The sequence below is a fragment of the Hakea prostrata genome, chromosome 3 (genome assembly GCF_041222555.1).
Source record: "Hakea prostrata isolate BN-2017 chromosome 3, UWA_Hpros_2, whole genome shotgun sequence".
NCBI classification, from domain to species: Eukaryota; Viridiplantae; Streptophyta; class Magnoliopsida; order Proteales; family Proteaceae; genus Hakea; species Hakea prostrata.
Genome location: NC_142602.1, coordinates 17793533 through 17807169, shown reverse-complemented (window position 1 = coordinate 17807169; position 13637 = coordinate 17793533). Strand labels below are relative to the sequence as shown.

Genomic DNA, 13637 nt, shown 5'->3' with positions numbered 1-13637 from the left:
TGTGACAGCCCAACTTTCCCACCCCATGTTATTTTAAAACCCTACATATTTGGTGGAATTTGTGGAAAAGTTGGGAAAAGTAAAAAGTGGGACCCACCCTATCATTTTTCTACAAAATCCTTTAATTTCCTTTCCTTCTCCCTCACCCCACTATACATGGGACCCACATTTTTTTTTTTCTCACCCCACCTTTGCAAACAAACGTAGCCTTAGGGTTTGTGGGCCTATCCCAGGTTGAGGCCTTGGGCTTAGGAAGTTGACCCAACCTGATTCGTTTCTCATCTTCTTTGCCTTTTTTTTCCTTTTCTCACTTTGTTTCTTCACATGGCCTATTTCAACCATTACTTTAGCTAGTTAGCTAGCTAGAACTATTAATTTTACCAATTTGAGGGGCTGTTCAGTTGGCTATGATATGAAGTCAAAAGTTTGAATTATTTGTAGACACTCGGCAAAATCTCATCTTAAAATTAAGTTATATGTAACAGCTACTCTCTCTCCTAACCCCAAGGATTTAGTCAAAGTGCATAAACTGACTGGACAGACCTCAGTCCAAAAAAGAAAAAGAAAAAAGAAGAAGTAATATTACCCACATCAGCAAGTTTAATTAAACATACACAAGGGATATAGTTAATTTATTACAGAATGAAATTAAATACGCGGAAAGACCAAGAGAGCAATACCAGAAATTAAATACAGAATTGAAGCACTAAACTTTAGACACTGGATTCACTCCGATCAATCATACTCTGATGACGTCCAATGTGCTCTACTATTAATCTCCAATGCTTTTTCATACACCGAAAGACCCAGCGAGCAATAACAAGCAAGAGAACGAAGCCCACCACTCCAAGCCAAATTGCTAATGAAATAAGCATATGTAGTAGTGAAGTTGGTATTTTGAGTTTTCCTGAAAGATACCTTGTAGTCAATAGATAAATTGTGATTGCTACTAATGCGATTGATATCCAAATAGGAACCCTTCCTTTCCAGGAAAATGTATTCACAAACAAGAAGAACCCACGAATAGTGTGAAGTATGAGAACGAAGCCCATCACTCCAAACCAAATCTTAAATGAAATTTCAATTATATGGTTAAGATCCCCAAATGGTTTTCCTGGTGGTGTCAATTGAGATGTTGTCAGATAGTAAGTCAATACCAATGATGAGATTATGAACCACATGCTTACCATCAAAATCCACAAAAAAAATCTCCGCCTCAATGGCAATCCACTTAAGAGCAAAAAGGTTATACCCAAAGAGCCAACAAAAGATACTGAATTCGAACTTAAGAATATAACATAAATGTCATAGCTCCGATCCGCCATTACAGACATACCAGCCTTGTCACCCTGTTGCCAAACACCACCTGGAGGACTCAGCACTGCTTGGAAAGCCATGGTAGCAATCACTGTTGATACAATCATTAGTGAATTCTTCTTCTCCTCTAACCATCTTTTTCTGTCAGGGTACTGCCTCTGATTGGTCTCTGTGCGCGAGGAGACAAATGTGTTCTCGCTTCCTACCATGGCAGCATTTGTATTGTCATTACTATTTAGTACTACCGATGATGATCTAATATCTCTTGCTCTTGATGCTCCAGCAGCTCTTAGAGACTCTCCAATATCCATGTCTTTAACGTCTCGTGGGGATTGAGCCAAGATATCCAGAGCTGTAAGACCATTTGCGTTCAATGTGTTGACCTCTATATTTTTTTCCAGCAAGATTTCAATGCACTGTTACATGCAACTCATGAAAATAGTATAGGAAATATCAAAAGCCAAAAGAGAGAAGACCAACTTCAAATGAGTGCAGAGTGAAACTACTGTTACGATTCTTAAAATAGAAGGGATTAATGGTATATTAGCTATAAGAAACATTGCACTTCTTAACTATAATTTGTATGGGCATGCATGTGAATCTATCTATAAAGATACCTTTGCAAGTTTCTTAGCCGCCGCAAGATGCAAAGGTGTGTTGCCATCATCATCTTTGTAGTTGAGGAGCCCTTGAGCACTTGGTCGTTCCAATAATAGTTTTAGTGCCTCCAAACGATTGTATTTCACACACAAGTGTAGAATGCTTTCCCCTCTCTCAACTTTAACATCAATGACCTGATCAGATCGTGCCTGAATCAACTCTTTCATGACATCTATCCGGCCCTTGATGGCTGCAAGATGAAGTGGGGTTCTTCCATCAATATCTGTAGCACAACAACAATCTGGGTTGATCTTCAACAGTTCTTTCACCATTTCAACATTCCCTTCTGCCGAAGCCAAGTGAAGAGGCGTGTAACTTTCCGAGTCTAACTCAGTTGCAAGCTTTGGTTTGCGTTTCAAAATCTCCCTTGCAAAATCAACATGACCTAACATTGCTGCTATGTGAAGTGGAGTTTCATTGAAGGAAGTGATCATAGCTCTACTGAGAATGAGCTCGTCTTCCTCAATGAGTTCATTCAGATTTAAGAGATTTCCACTCACCGAAGCTTCATAAAGTCTCCTTATCATATTCTCTCGCTCTCTTCGACCCTCTTCTCTCTTCATGGATGCTCTCGCTCAGTATTGCATAGACCACTAAGTTTTCCAACAGCAAGCAAGCTTCCCCAACAATCTGCTATTTGGTTTCGAATAAAAACAAGTATATATAGCCACCTGAACATATGTTATACTGATGTGCAGCAGTAACTTCCAAACAGAGCTTAGATAATAAAGTCGGCAATCCATGAGAAACACTTCTTTCCTATCCCAAAATGTATGGTTCCAAGCCTAGTTCGTCATCGTCCATTTTTTGTAAGTTTCTGAAGCTCTGGAACGGGTCAACTTACAGAATTAATGGACGTTCTAGAGGGGGTAATTCAAATAAAACGAGTCTAGCAACCGTAACATATGCAATAATATTAATGTGCAGTGCCTTCCAAACGGTGCTTAGAGATGATAAAGAAAATACAAGGGAGATACTTGTTGATAGAATTTGCATGGTTGAAAGTTAAAAAGCTTTGCCGTCTTGAATGGTAGCTAGTTGCTGCTTCCCCACTCTCGTTCTGCTGTTTTGGAAGATATTTAGGAAAAAAATCTACTACGTGCGCAACAACCAAGGACCCGTTTGATAACTCAATCAAAAACAAAAACAACCTTTGTTTTTTGTTTTGAGAAATAAAAGAATGGGTCGAAAATCATTAGATAAAATTGTTTTGTTTAGTGATGTTTGCATCATAAATAAAAATTTATAAAAATTGTGCACCGGAAACCCTTATGAGACATGCAACAATCTATTCTTATAGCAAAGTTAACACTGGCTAGGTTTAAGTAAAAGGGTTTACCAGGAATATTTCTGGAATCTAACATTATAAACATCAAGAAAATTACTAAAATTCCTATTGATTGTATTTTTACTTGAAAGTAAGTTTGAACAAAAACTTAAAAAAATATTTCTACTTTTAGAAATAATCAGAACTGTTTCTAGTACTTTTCAAAATATAAATACTTTGTGGATTATCAAATGGGTCTTAATTAATTAGCATAAATGAAAAATCTTGTCTTAACAAAGGCTCTTTTTGGTATCAACTCTCATTCTTATTATGCATATTTAAAAGGTAAATAAGTACAAGAATTCTTTATTGGTCAATAATGAAAAATGATTTGGTGAATTTTATTAAAAATAAATTATGGAATGAAAATAAGTTTAGTGTCAAAATAAAAAATTGTTAGAAAATGACACTGAACAACTGAAAAAAAAGAGAGGAAAAAATATGGTTTTTATAAAAAAAATGTGTATTGAGTATTTTACCATCATCTTAACTATTTTAAATAAACCTGTGTATAAATGGAGAGAATGAAATTCTCACCATAATCCATAATTGATAAAAAGTCTATTATGAATTTTGAAGATTTTTTATTATTTTAAATAAAAATAAAACTGATAATAGATGCCAAACAATTTAAAATAATGAAAATTCTCATAATTGAGAATGATAATTTGATACAAAAAAGAACATTTAATAACTTAAAAATTAGTTTTAATTGCGCGTGGGGGAAATGTTGGTGTATAGTTGATATACACACGATTTGATCTTTCTGTACGATTAAGCAAATTCCTTTATGCACACTTCATTTGTTTCTTATTTACACAGTTCTAACTCACTGTGGAGGAAAATTAGGGGGAAAAAAAATCCAGGAAACAACAAGATCAGATAGAAAGAACAAGAGAGGGTGATAAGAGGAAAGGAAAGGAAGGTTGCTGAATCCAAGTTTCAATAGCTAACAAAATGGTCTTTCCGTATTTTATCCGTATAGATCATTCCATTGTAGTCTTGCTAGAATGCGTGAATGGGTCTATACGTAATCATAATATTGATGTAATTCAGTTGGCTAGCTAACCTGAAATGGATTAAGATCGAATTGATTCGGGTCAATCCCGCACCCCCTAATAAATATTCATGAAAGCACATCATTTGTTTGAGGCAGAGAGAGAAAGATCTTTTGATGGATTTATTGTAAATATAAATTAGATAAGTGTGCTCATCAAATGAGTAGCGGGGTTAACCATAAAATTTAAATTTATTTTAAATTGGATAACCATTAGATTACTTAAATGCCACGTGACACAATCCTATGAGGGAATTACAGGAAATTGTAGGGAAATGAATTACAAAGGATGTGAATCCGGTTAACCATGCATGCAGCTAAAAGAATGAAGCTAGCTAATTATCATTCAGATAATAATAGAAAAAGATAATAACTTTGAATAAATCAATATTAGGAGTCTAATTGTTGACGAATACAAGATAAGCCCAATGTTGTACTTCTTGACCTCATTAACTACAAAATCCAGTTCCTGTAAGTTGAAAAGACAAGACAAAAGTTTACATGCATTGTACTGATCCAGTCCAAGATCACAAAACCTGAAATTTCAATTTGGCGTTTCAAATAACAAAAGTTTGTCCAAAATGGTCTAATTCACAATGAGGAGAATCGCAAAGTGAGTAACAGTAGGACTACCTTGAAAACATCTTTATCTTAAACTGACGGGAATTTCTGAAGTGTTATCCATTGGCCATCGTTGAAACTTGAAAGCCCAAGTCCTACAAACGGTAAGATCCACAGAAGAGGCCTCTTGGAAGACCTCACCCGCCTTGCCCCTACTAAAATTGATCAATGGCAAAGACCATCAAGCAGTACTAGCTATTGAACCCATTAATGCAAGAAGGCTGGTCATTAACTATAAATCGGTGTCCGTCCTTCTCTACCATTATCGACTCATCGCCTTCAATATCACCCAAATCATGAATCCTTAGATTCAGAAAAAGGTTCATATCCTGAGGAGAATTAACAATAATGAAGTTCTTCGTTAAGAAAATAACAAGAATTGAACCACTGTGAAGCAAAATCACTAAGAAAACTGACCGAAAGCTACTAATAAGAATTTTGCTCAAAGAAATAGAAACAGAAAATTGAAGATGCCGTCTTCGGAGAGGAAGTTTGCGCCCATCGTCGTCGGAGAAGAAGGTCGCAATATCAATAGTACTTATAAAAACTTCTATCAACAATAAGGTTACTTTAGGAAAATTTAACGTTCTATCTTTTTTTTATTGGGTAGGAAAATTTAACATTCTATTGTGCTGTGGCCATTTTTTATTTTTATTTTTTTATTGGATAGTAAATTTATAAATTATTTCTACGTCTGATGGAGATATTAATATGCCTCAGCGAGAGTTGAACTCACGACCTCTTCTGTAATTTATTGAAGATTTATTTTTACTTATTTATTTTTAATCTTTGAAACATCTACACTGCTTCCTACAAGATAAAGTTTTATTAATAAAATATTTTTATAATCTTTGAAATATCTATACATAACTTATAATATTTTAGAGAGCATGGTTAAGGGTTTCAACTCAACTCAAGTGGGCGTGCTGAAAAAATTACTCAAATTTTTTTTTGATAAACACACTAATGGCCATTTGAGATATAGACCTTTTAGTGGTAGAGGACATGGATCAGAATTTGAGCTGGCTATGGAATCCTATGCGTTGCATGCATGCACCAACTGAATTTAAAAGGTCCTTAGAAAGCAAGAAATCTATTGTCAATTGAAAATATTATCAAACCAGAACTTATTGAAGTGTTCTCATGATGATGATGATACGTTGATGAAGCTAGAAAACAAAAGAAAAATAAAATGAAAGTTGAGAATGATAAGAAAACATAGGAGTTTGGAAAAGAAAAGGAGAGAGATCATGAAAGGTTGCCACCAGGTCCCAATAAAGAAAGAAGAGAGGCATTGAAAACAGGTTCAGATTTCAAAAAGACGAAGAGGAATTTAGATCAAGATAATTGCTCGGGTTCTAATAATTAAATAGATAGGAAGTGGGAACAGCGTCTTCTATTGAATCAATGAGACTTCCAATTAAGACAGCCGTAGCTCAAGTGTGACCAGGAATTGGTTTTTCTCTACACTTATAGAAGGTAATTAGGTTAGGTTCGTCAACGACAGAATTGTGAACAAGCTCATCCCCATCTCGCATAACCGAGTTAGAGAATTAGAAAAAGGACAGCCTATCTGAGTACGTTATCACTTATCATTTGCTGATGTTAAGAAGGCTAACGAAAACATAGATAGCTAGCTTAGGTTGATGTAAGTTCGGGGTTCTTAATTTTTATTTTTCTAGGTTGTATTTAGTGCTGAAAAACCATGATGTAATTTGGGAAACTTCCTATTTCACATTGTAATGTAGCAAGTTGGGTTTGTTTAGGGGGTTAGGGTTGTTGCCCTTGTCTGATTTGTATATCGGACAAGCAAGAATTAGTGTTCCTACTTCCTAGCTGTTGTTGCAATCAAAATAGCATGGATTGTATTGAGTATATACAAAACTCTGGTAATGTATTATTCTTTGTATGTAGGCAGTTTGGCTTAATCACGTAACTTTATTGCCTTGTATCTTTGGTTTGTTTTTCGTTGCATATGTTAAGAGTATTTTGATTACAAGTGGTTGGACGCTATTTGTAGACCGAGCTATATTTTGATGTGTGGTGGACGTGTCTGTGTAAGGTTGGTAATTATGAGATTATTTCGACCAATCTTGACTTGTGATTAAAAGAAGCATTGCCATGCATATTGAAGAGATTTACTATGTAGCATTTTATTGATTTTGATAATTCATCATACATATATCCAGCCTAAGCAAAAGCAAACATGAAACAAGTAGATTTATTTAGACGCTCGGTTGACAATTCATCATTGGACAATAACCAACCTTCTTTACTACCATTTTCCAGCTTTTTTTCACATAAGGGAAGAAAATGCGAGTGATGTGATTCAAGAGAACAGGGCCAACCATTCCTAACCAAACACTGAATATAGCTACCAGTAGAGTTGCATAATCCTCTACTACAATTGACGGACTGCTCAGGACATCTTGTTTCTTCTTTAGTAGTACTCTGAAATTGAACTCCAATGTTGCAATTGCAGCTAATACATTCGATATCCACACAAGAATCTTGGACGTCAATGGTAACCCACTCACACAGCGCTCAGCATGAAGCAATAGAACAAGCCCCACCAACCCAAACCAAACCAAACAAAGAATGCAGGAATTGTTACTACCAATGACTTAGGATACATATCATACGGTGTCAGTTGAACTGATGAATATATGTAAGCCAATACCAATGAAGATATTGTGACCACCCACATACTTACCATCATCACCCACATAAAGCCCCTCCGTTTCAATGGTAATCCACTTATAAGCAATAAGAGTTATACTGAGAGAGACAATGAAAGATATTGTGTTGGAGGCTAAGAATACTGTGTAAGCGTACTGGTTCGTATCTGCCATTATAGATGTACCAGCAGTGCGGGTATAGTTGGAGTTGGGGGAATAAGGATCTTGATACTCGGTGTCCTCTTGCCACACGCCACCAGGAGGACTCAACATTGCTTGGTAAGCCATGGTAGCAATCACAGTTGAAACCACCATTAGTGAGTTCTTCTTTCTTTCCAGCAATTCTTTTCTGTCAGGGATGAGTTGCATCTGATGATCATTACTAGTACTAGACTGTGAGAAGGAGAATAATGGGTTACCTGCAGTCGTTGTTATGGTCATCTCTCTAATATCCCTGGCTCTTAATGCTCCGGCAGCCCTTAGAGCCTCTCCAATATCCAAGTCTTTCATGTCTCGTGGAGATTGGGCTAAGATATCCAATGGTGTCAGACCATTCCCGTTCACTGCATTTACCTTAACCTCCTTCTTACCCAATAAGAATTCCATCCCCTGTTACAAGCATGCAATTGAGAATTACGAAACCGTTTGTTTTCCTTTCTCGTGAAGTAAAAGTCGTTGTAGCAAAGTTAAGTTGTCCAACCACGAGAGGATCCTGGAAGCACTCCATATTTGTTCTTTTTGATGACTTCTCAAAATATTATCGGGAGAATTAGTTGTTTCACCACACTTCTTCATTACATTTTCTTTGAATTAACTGTTGACAGAATCAATTCTTTGTCCATGTACACTGCTTCAATTACGTTTTGCATGAGGAGTCATTGCACGGCACCGTCCATGACGTTGCTTTAAAAAAAAAAGGGGCGATTTTCATTTGTACCCTGAGGTTTCAACATAAATTACTTTTAATCCAAGAAAAAAAAGAAAAATACATCTTGATGTCTCCAAAAAAAAATCACTTTTACAACCAAAATTCGCTTATGGTTTTATAATGGAAAATTTTAGAATGGCGTCCCTATTTCTGAGCATAAATTCGGATTGGATTTCTATTGTTGTTAGAATTACGTTGAAGTCTAACTGAAACTATAGCACCATAACATGAGTGTTAACGCCAAACATGAAATGGCCATAATAACTTATCTAGAGAACAGAGGTGATTCGACCAAATGTGAAAACACATTCACCAAGAACGATCCAATCGAAAAAGAAAGCAATGCCACTTATCTTGCCCGCCCTTGCTGATTTGATGGTTAATTTTGAAGGCTGGAATCAACATTAAGAACCCGTGTCGCTTGACAACGGTGAGAGTCGAAAGTCTGAAGTCTATTTGTATTCATATCCATTTAAAAGCATCCGAATTCGATTCAAATCGGGTTGATCCAATTAATAAACGGATTCAAATTCGGATATGCCAATTTAAGTCGGATATTATCCAACTTGATTAGATATTTGCGGATACTATCAGAATTCGATTAAAGTTCATTTTTGGGGAATAAATCAGTATCCCAAATTTTTATCCATCCGTATACTTTGAATTCGGATAGAATATTATCCGAGAATTTGATAAATTTGATTAGCTAAACAAATTTGAATTCGGTTATAAATTTACACATCTAATAGATATCAGATTCGAATTCGGACATCGTGTTTAATAATCAAATTTGAATTCAAATATTACCATATCCAAGCTGAATTATATCCAATCTAAATGAGGTTTATACATACATCCTTGTCATGTCTCGCTCTGAACTCTCAACAAATCGGCGGGAAGCAATACCTAGAAGGATTTTAGCCTATTGGCTTATCTCTTGATAAGTACAAATGTTAAATTAAATGCTCTAACACGTGTACAACTGTATAAATATAGCTTTGTATTAGGTTGTGATCTTGCTGACCAATAAAAATGAGGAGTCGTTGATTGACGTCTCCATAATGAAACTGCCGCCGTGTGGCTGGGCTAAAAACCATTCTCCAGGGAGTGCCTAGTGGCTAGTCCGAAGACCATGTTTCGAGGAGTACCAAACGGCTAGTCCAACGATTGTTTTCCGAAGAGTGCCTATTGTGCAATTTACTAAGCCAAACCCAATTGACCCTGGTTCATGCAGTTTGTATCGGTTCGGAAGTCTCAAGAACGGTTTGGCCCAACAAGTTGCTATTCTCGTAATGCATTTAAGCTCCATATCTTTTTCCAAAATGCCTTGTCGACCAAATCCCATTTATTTCTAATTGATGTGGACACTTTCTTCCTTTTGATTTACTTCATCTCAGCGGTTAGTAAGTGATATGCTATTTTTACTGAAAAAACACCCCTCTTATCAACATACCAAATTAGTTGATCCTTTACAGGGAACATTGGCAGTTGAATTCTTAGAATGGCCAAAGTGATATCCACTGGGAACAAATTTTCAAGAATTGTTTTGTTCCACGTACCATCCTCTGTAGTTAAGTTTTAACTGTCTTTAAATCATCTGAAGGTGAAACTAAACTTGGAATCTGCCAATCCTCCAAACTAGGGACCCATTTATCTTTCCAGATATTTATATTGTCACCCCTCCCTACTTTCCACGCTAGGCCTTTTTTCAAAACTTCCCTCCCAATCAAAACACTTTGCCATTCCCAAGAAGGAGAACTCCTGTCTTTACCTCCCAAAAGCTGCAATTTGGGTAATAAACATTTTTCATCACCTGAGCCCAGTGAAACAGAGGATCAGTTAGTAGTTTCCAAGCTAATTTTGCCAAAGTGCATAAATTGGCCTAGGTGAACCTCAGTACCAAAAAAAAATAATTAACATTACCCACATCAGCAAGTTCGATTTAACATACACAAGGGATATAGTTAATTTATTACAGAATGAAATTAAATACACCGAAAGACCACGAGAGCAATACCAGAAATTAAATACATAATTGAAGCACCAAACTTTAGACACTGGATTCACTCCGATCAATCATACTTTGATGACTTTCAATGTGCTCTACTATTAATCTCCAATGCTTTTTCATACACCAAAAGACCCAACGAGCAATACGAAGCAAGAGAACAAAGCCCACCACTCCAAACCAAATTCTGAGTGCAATGACCGTTATATACGATAGTGAAGTTGGCACTTCGAGTTTTCCTGAAAGTTCCCTTGCAGTCCATAAAAAAGTTGTGACTGCTATTAATGCAATTGATATCCAAATAGAAACCCTTCCTTTCAAGGAAAATCTACTCACAACCAATAAGACCCAGCGAATAGTGTAAAGTATGAGAACAAAGCCAATCACTCCAAACCAAACGTCAATTGAAATATCAATCATATGGCTGAGAACCCAAAACGGTTTTTCTGGTGGTGTCAATTGAGATGTTGCCAGATAGTAAGACCGTACCAATGCTGAGGTTACGATCCACATGTTTACCATCAAAATCCACATAAAAGATCTCCGCTTCAATGGCAATCCACTTATGAGCAAACAGGTTACACTCAAAGAGCCAATAAAAGATATTGAGCTCGAACTTAAGAACATAGCATAATTGTCGGAGTTCTGATCTGCCATTATAGACATACCAGCCTTGTCACCCTCTTGCCAAACACCACCTGGAGGACTCAGCACTGCTTGGAAAGACATGGTAGCAATCACTGTTGATACAATCATTAGTGAATTTTGCTTCTCCTCTAACCATCTTTTTCTGTCAGGGGATTCCCTCTGATTGGTCTCCGTGCGCGAAGAGACAAATGTGTTCTCGCTTCCTACCATGGCAGCATTTGTATTGTCATCACTATTTAGTACTATCAATGATGATCTGATATCTCTTGCTCTTGATGCTCCGGCAGCTCTTAGAGACTCTCCAATATCCATGTCTTTAATGTCTCGTGGAGATTGAGCCAAGATATCCAGAGCTGTAAGACCATTTGCGTTCAATGCGTTGACCTCTATATTTTTTTCCAGCAAGATTTCAATGCCCTGTTACATGCAACTCATGATCAAAATAGTATAGGAAATATCAAAGGCCAAAAGAGAGAAGACCAACTTCAAATGAGTACTGCAGAGTAGTGAAACTACCGTTACGATTCTTAAAATAGAAGGGATTGGTACATTAGCTATAAGAAACATTTCAATTCTTAACTATAATTTGTATGGGTATGCATGTGGATCTATCTATAAAGATACCTTTGCAAGTTTCTTAGCCGCCGCAAGATGCAAAGGTGTGTTGCCATCATCATCTTTGTAGTTGAGGAGCCCTTGAGCACTTGGTCGTTCCAATAATAGTTTTAGTGCCTCCAAACGATTGTATTTCACACACAAGTGTAGAATGCTTTCCCCTCTCTCAACTTTAACATCAATGACCTGATCAGATCGTGCCTGAATCAACTCTTTCATGACATCTATCCGGCCCTTGATGGCTGCGAGATGAAGTGGGGTTCTTCCATCGATATCTGTAATACAACAGACATTTGAGTCGATCTTCAACAACTCTTTCACCATTTCTAGATTCCCTTCAGCCGAAGCCAAGTGAAGAGGTGAGTAACTTTCCAAATCTAACTCAGCTGCAAGTCTTGGTTTATGCCGTAAGATCTCTCTTGCAAACTCTAGATGACCTAGCATGGCTGCTATGTGGAGTGGAGTCTCATTGAAGGAAGTGATTGTAACTCTATCAAGAATGAGCCTGTCTTCCTCCATAAGTTGAATTAGAGATGAGACACTTCCACTTACCGAAGCTTCATAAAGCCTTTTGATCATTTTTTCTCGCTCTCTTCCTCCTTGTTTTTCCATCTTGATGGATGTTTTCTCCTCTGGGTTTTCCTTTTTCTTTTTTATAGACCACCGGATGCATGCTCTGTAAGCCAACACCTGATGGCTTGGGAAGCTGATGTTTGTTTGCAAATGAATAATAATATTTAAACCCATTTTCTCATCATTTAGACGTGACAGAAGAATGTATTGTTCATTTACCTAACAGTTCTAAAAGTGCCTACTGCGTCTAAGTAAGTCAAGCCGTTCACATTCTTAGAAACAATTACTTATTTATTTTCCTTCTTCTTTCCGCCTGCTCTTAGCTTTTAGATAATCTAGTGAAATCAAATCGTGCACCTTGAGACTTGAGTAGAAAACTAGAAACCAGTTGTTTTCCTTTCCCTCACGAATTGGCTAAATGGACCAACCACCAAAGGATCCTGTAATTACTCCATATGGTTCTTTTTGACATCATTATGTGTAATCTAACTGGATGTTCTGCTCACATTATCAGGATTGATTTCTGGGTATCATGAGCAGGGCATTCAGCAATAGAAAAACCGAATGGATGTCTTGCCCGGATACGGAGGGATCTCAAATCTATAAAGAAATAGCCTTCAACCATGCCTTGATATAATTCCCTTCTCCCATTGCCGGGTGCTCTTTTCAGCTAAATAATCTAATTAAATCAAATGGTCCACCCAGGGTAGAACCCATTTGTTTTCCTTTCTAGTGCACACTGGCTAAATAGTCTAATTAATTGACAAAGGTCTAGCAAAGTCAAGTCCTCCAACCACGAGAGCTTCTGGAAGGGCTCCATGACTTCTCAAAACACCATTATGTATAATTTTTTTTATTTTTTTGCTACACCATTATGTGGAGCTAGCCTACTCGATAGTGGAGAGGGGTAGCTGTCCACTTGAAACCTAGATTGAGGGTAGAGAATAATCCTATCTCGATACTTTCATTATATAATGGGGAGACTAGCTAATTTTAAATAATGACAAGGTGGACTCTTGAATGTTTGATGATTGATGCAAATTGGGTGGCACATGAGGTCTCTTGGGATCCCGAACTCAAAATGGGCTAAAATTTGTCATGAGAAGGATTTACTATTTTGCAGTTAGAAATGTCATTTTTTTTTTGGCATTTTTGGGATCGTTTTGAGGGTGTTTTTAATATTTTACTGTTTTCAATGGTATTTT

General features: G+C 36.8%; 3 protein-coding genes across 3 annotated transcripts; all 3 read right to left on the bottom strand.

Moving 5' to 3' along the window:
* Positions 1-713: 713 nt before the first annotated feature.
* On the bottom strand, positions 714-2540 carry LOC149021332 (uncharacterized). The gene is made up of 2 exons (XM_089147440.1): positions 1935-2540; positions 714-1733 (listed from the first exon to the last, which is right to left on the bottom strand). The coding sequence occupies exons 1-2, from the start codon at positions 2538-2540 to the stop codon at positions 714-716; spliced, it is 1626 nt and encodes a 541-aa protein (XP_089003566.1).
* Positions 2541-7618: 5078 nt separating this feature from the next.
* Positions 7619-8266, bottom strand: LOC149021331 (uncharacterized). The gene has a single exon (XM_089147439.1). It carries the CDS (start codon positions 8264-8266, stop codon positions 7619-7621), a length of 648 nt encoding a protein of 215 aa, XP_089003565.1.
* A 2229-nt stretch (positions 8267-10495) lies between these two features.
* Positions 10496-12636, bottom strand: LOC149021330 (uncharacterized). Its single transcript, XM_089147101.1, has 2 exons — positions 11869-12636; positions 10496-11661 (listed from the first exon to the last, which is right to left on the bottom strand). Exons 1-2 carry the CDS (start codon positions 12604-12606, stop codon positions 10639-10641), a joined length of 1761 nt encoding a protein of 586 aa, XP_089003227.1. The 5' UTR covers positions 12607-12636; the 3' UTR covers positions 10496-10638.
* Between the last annotated feature and the right edge of the window lie 1001 nt (positions 12637-13637).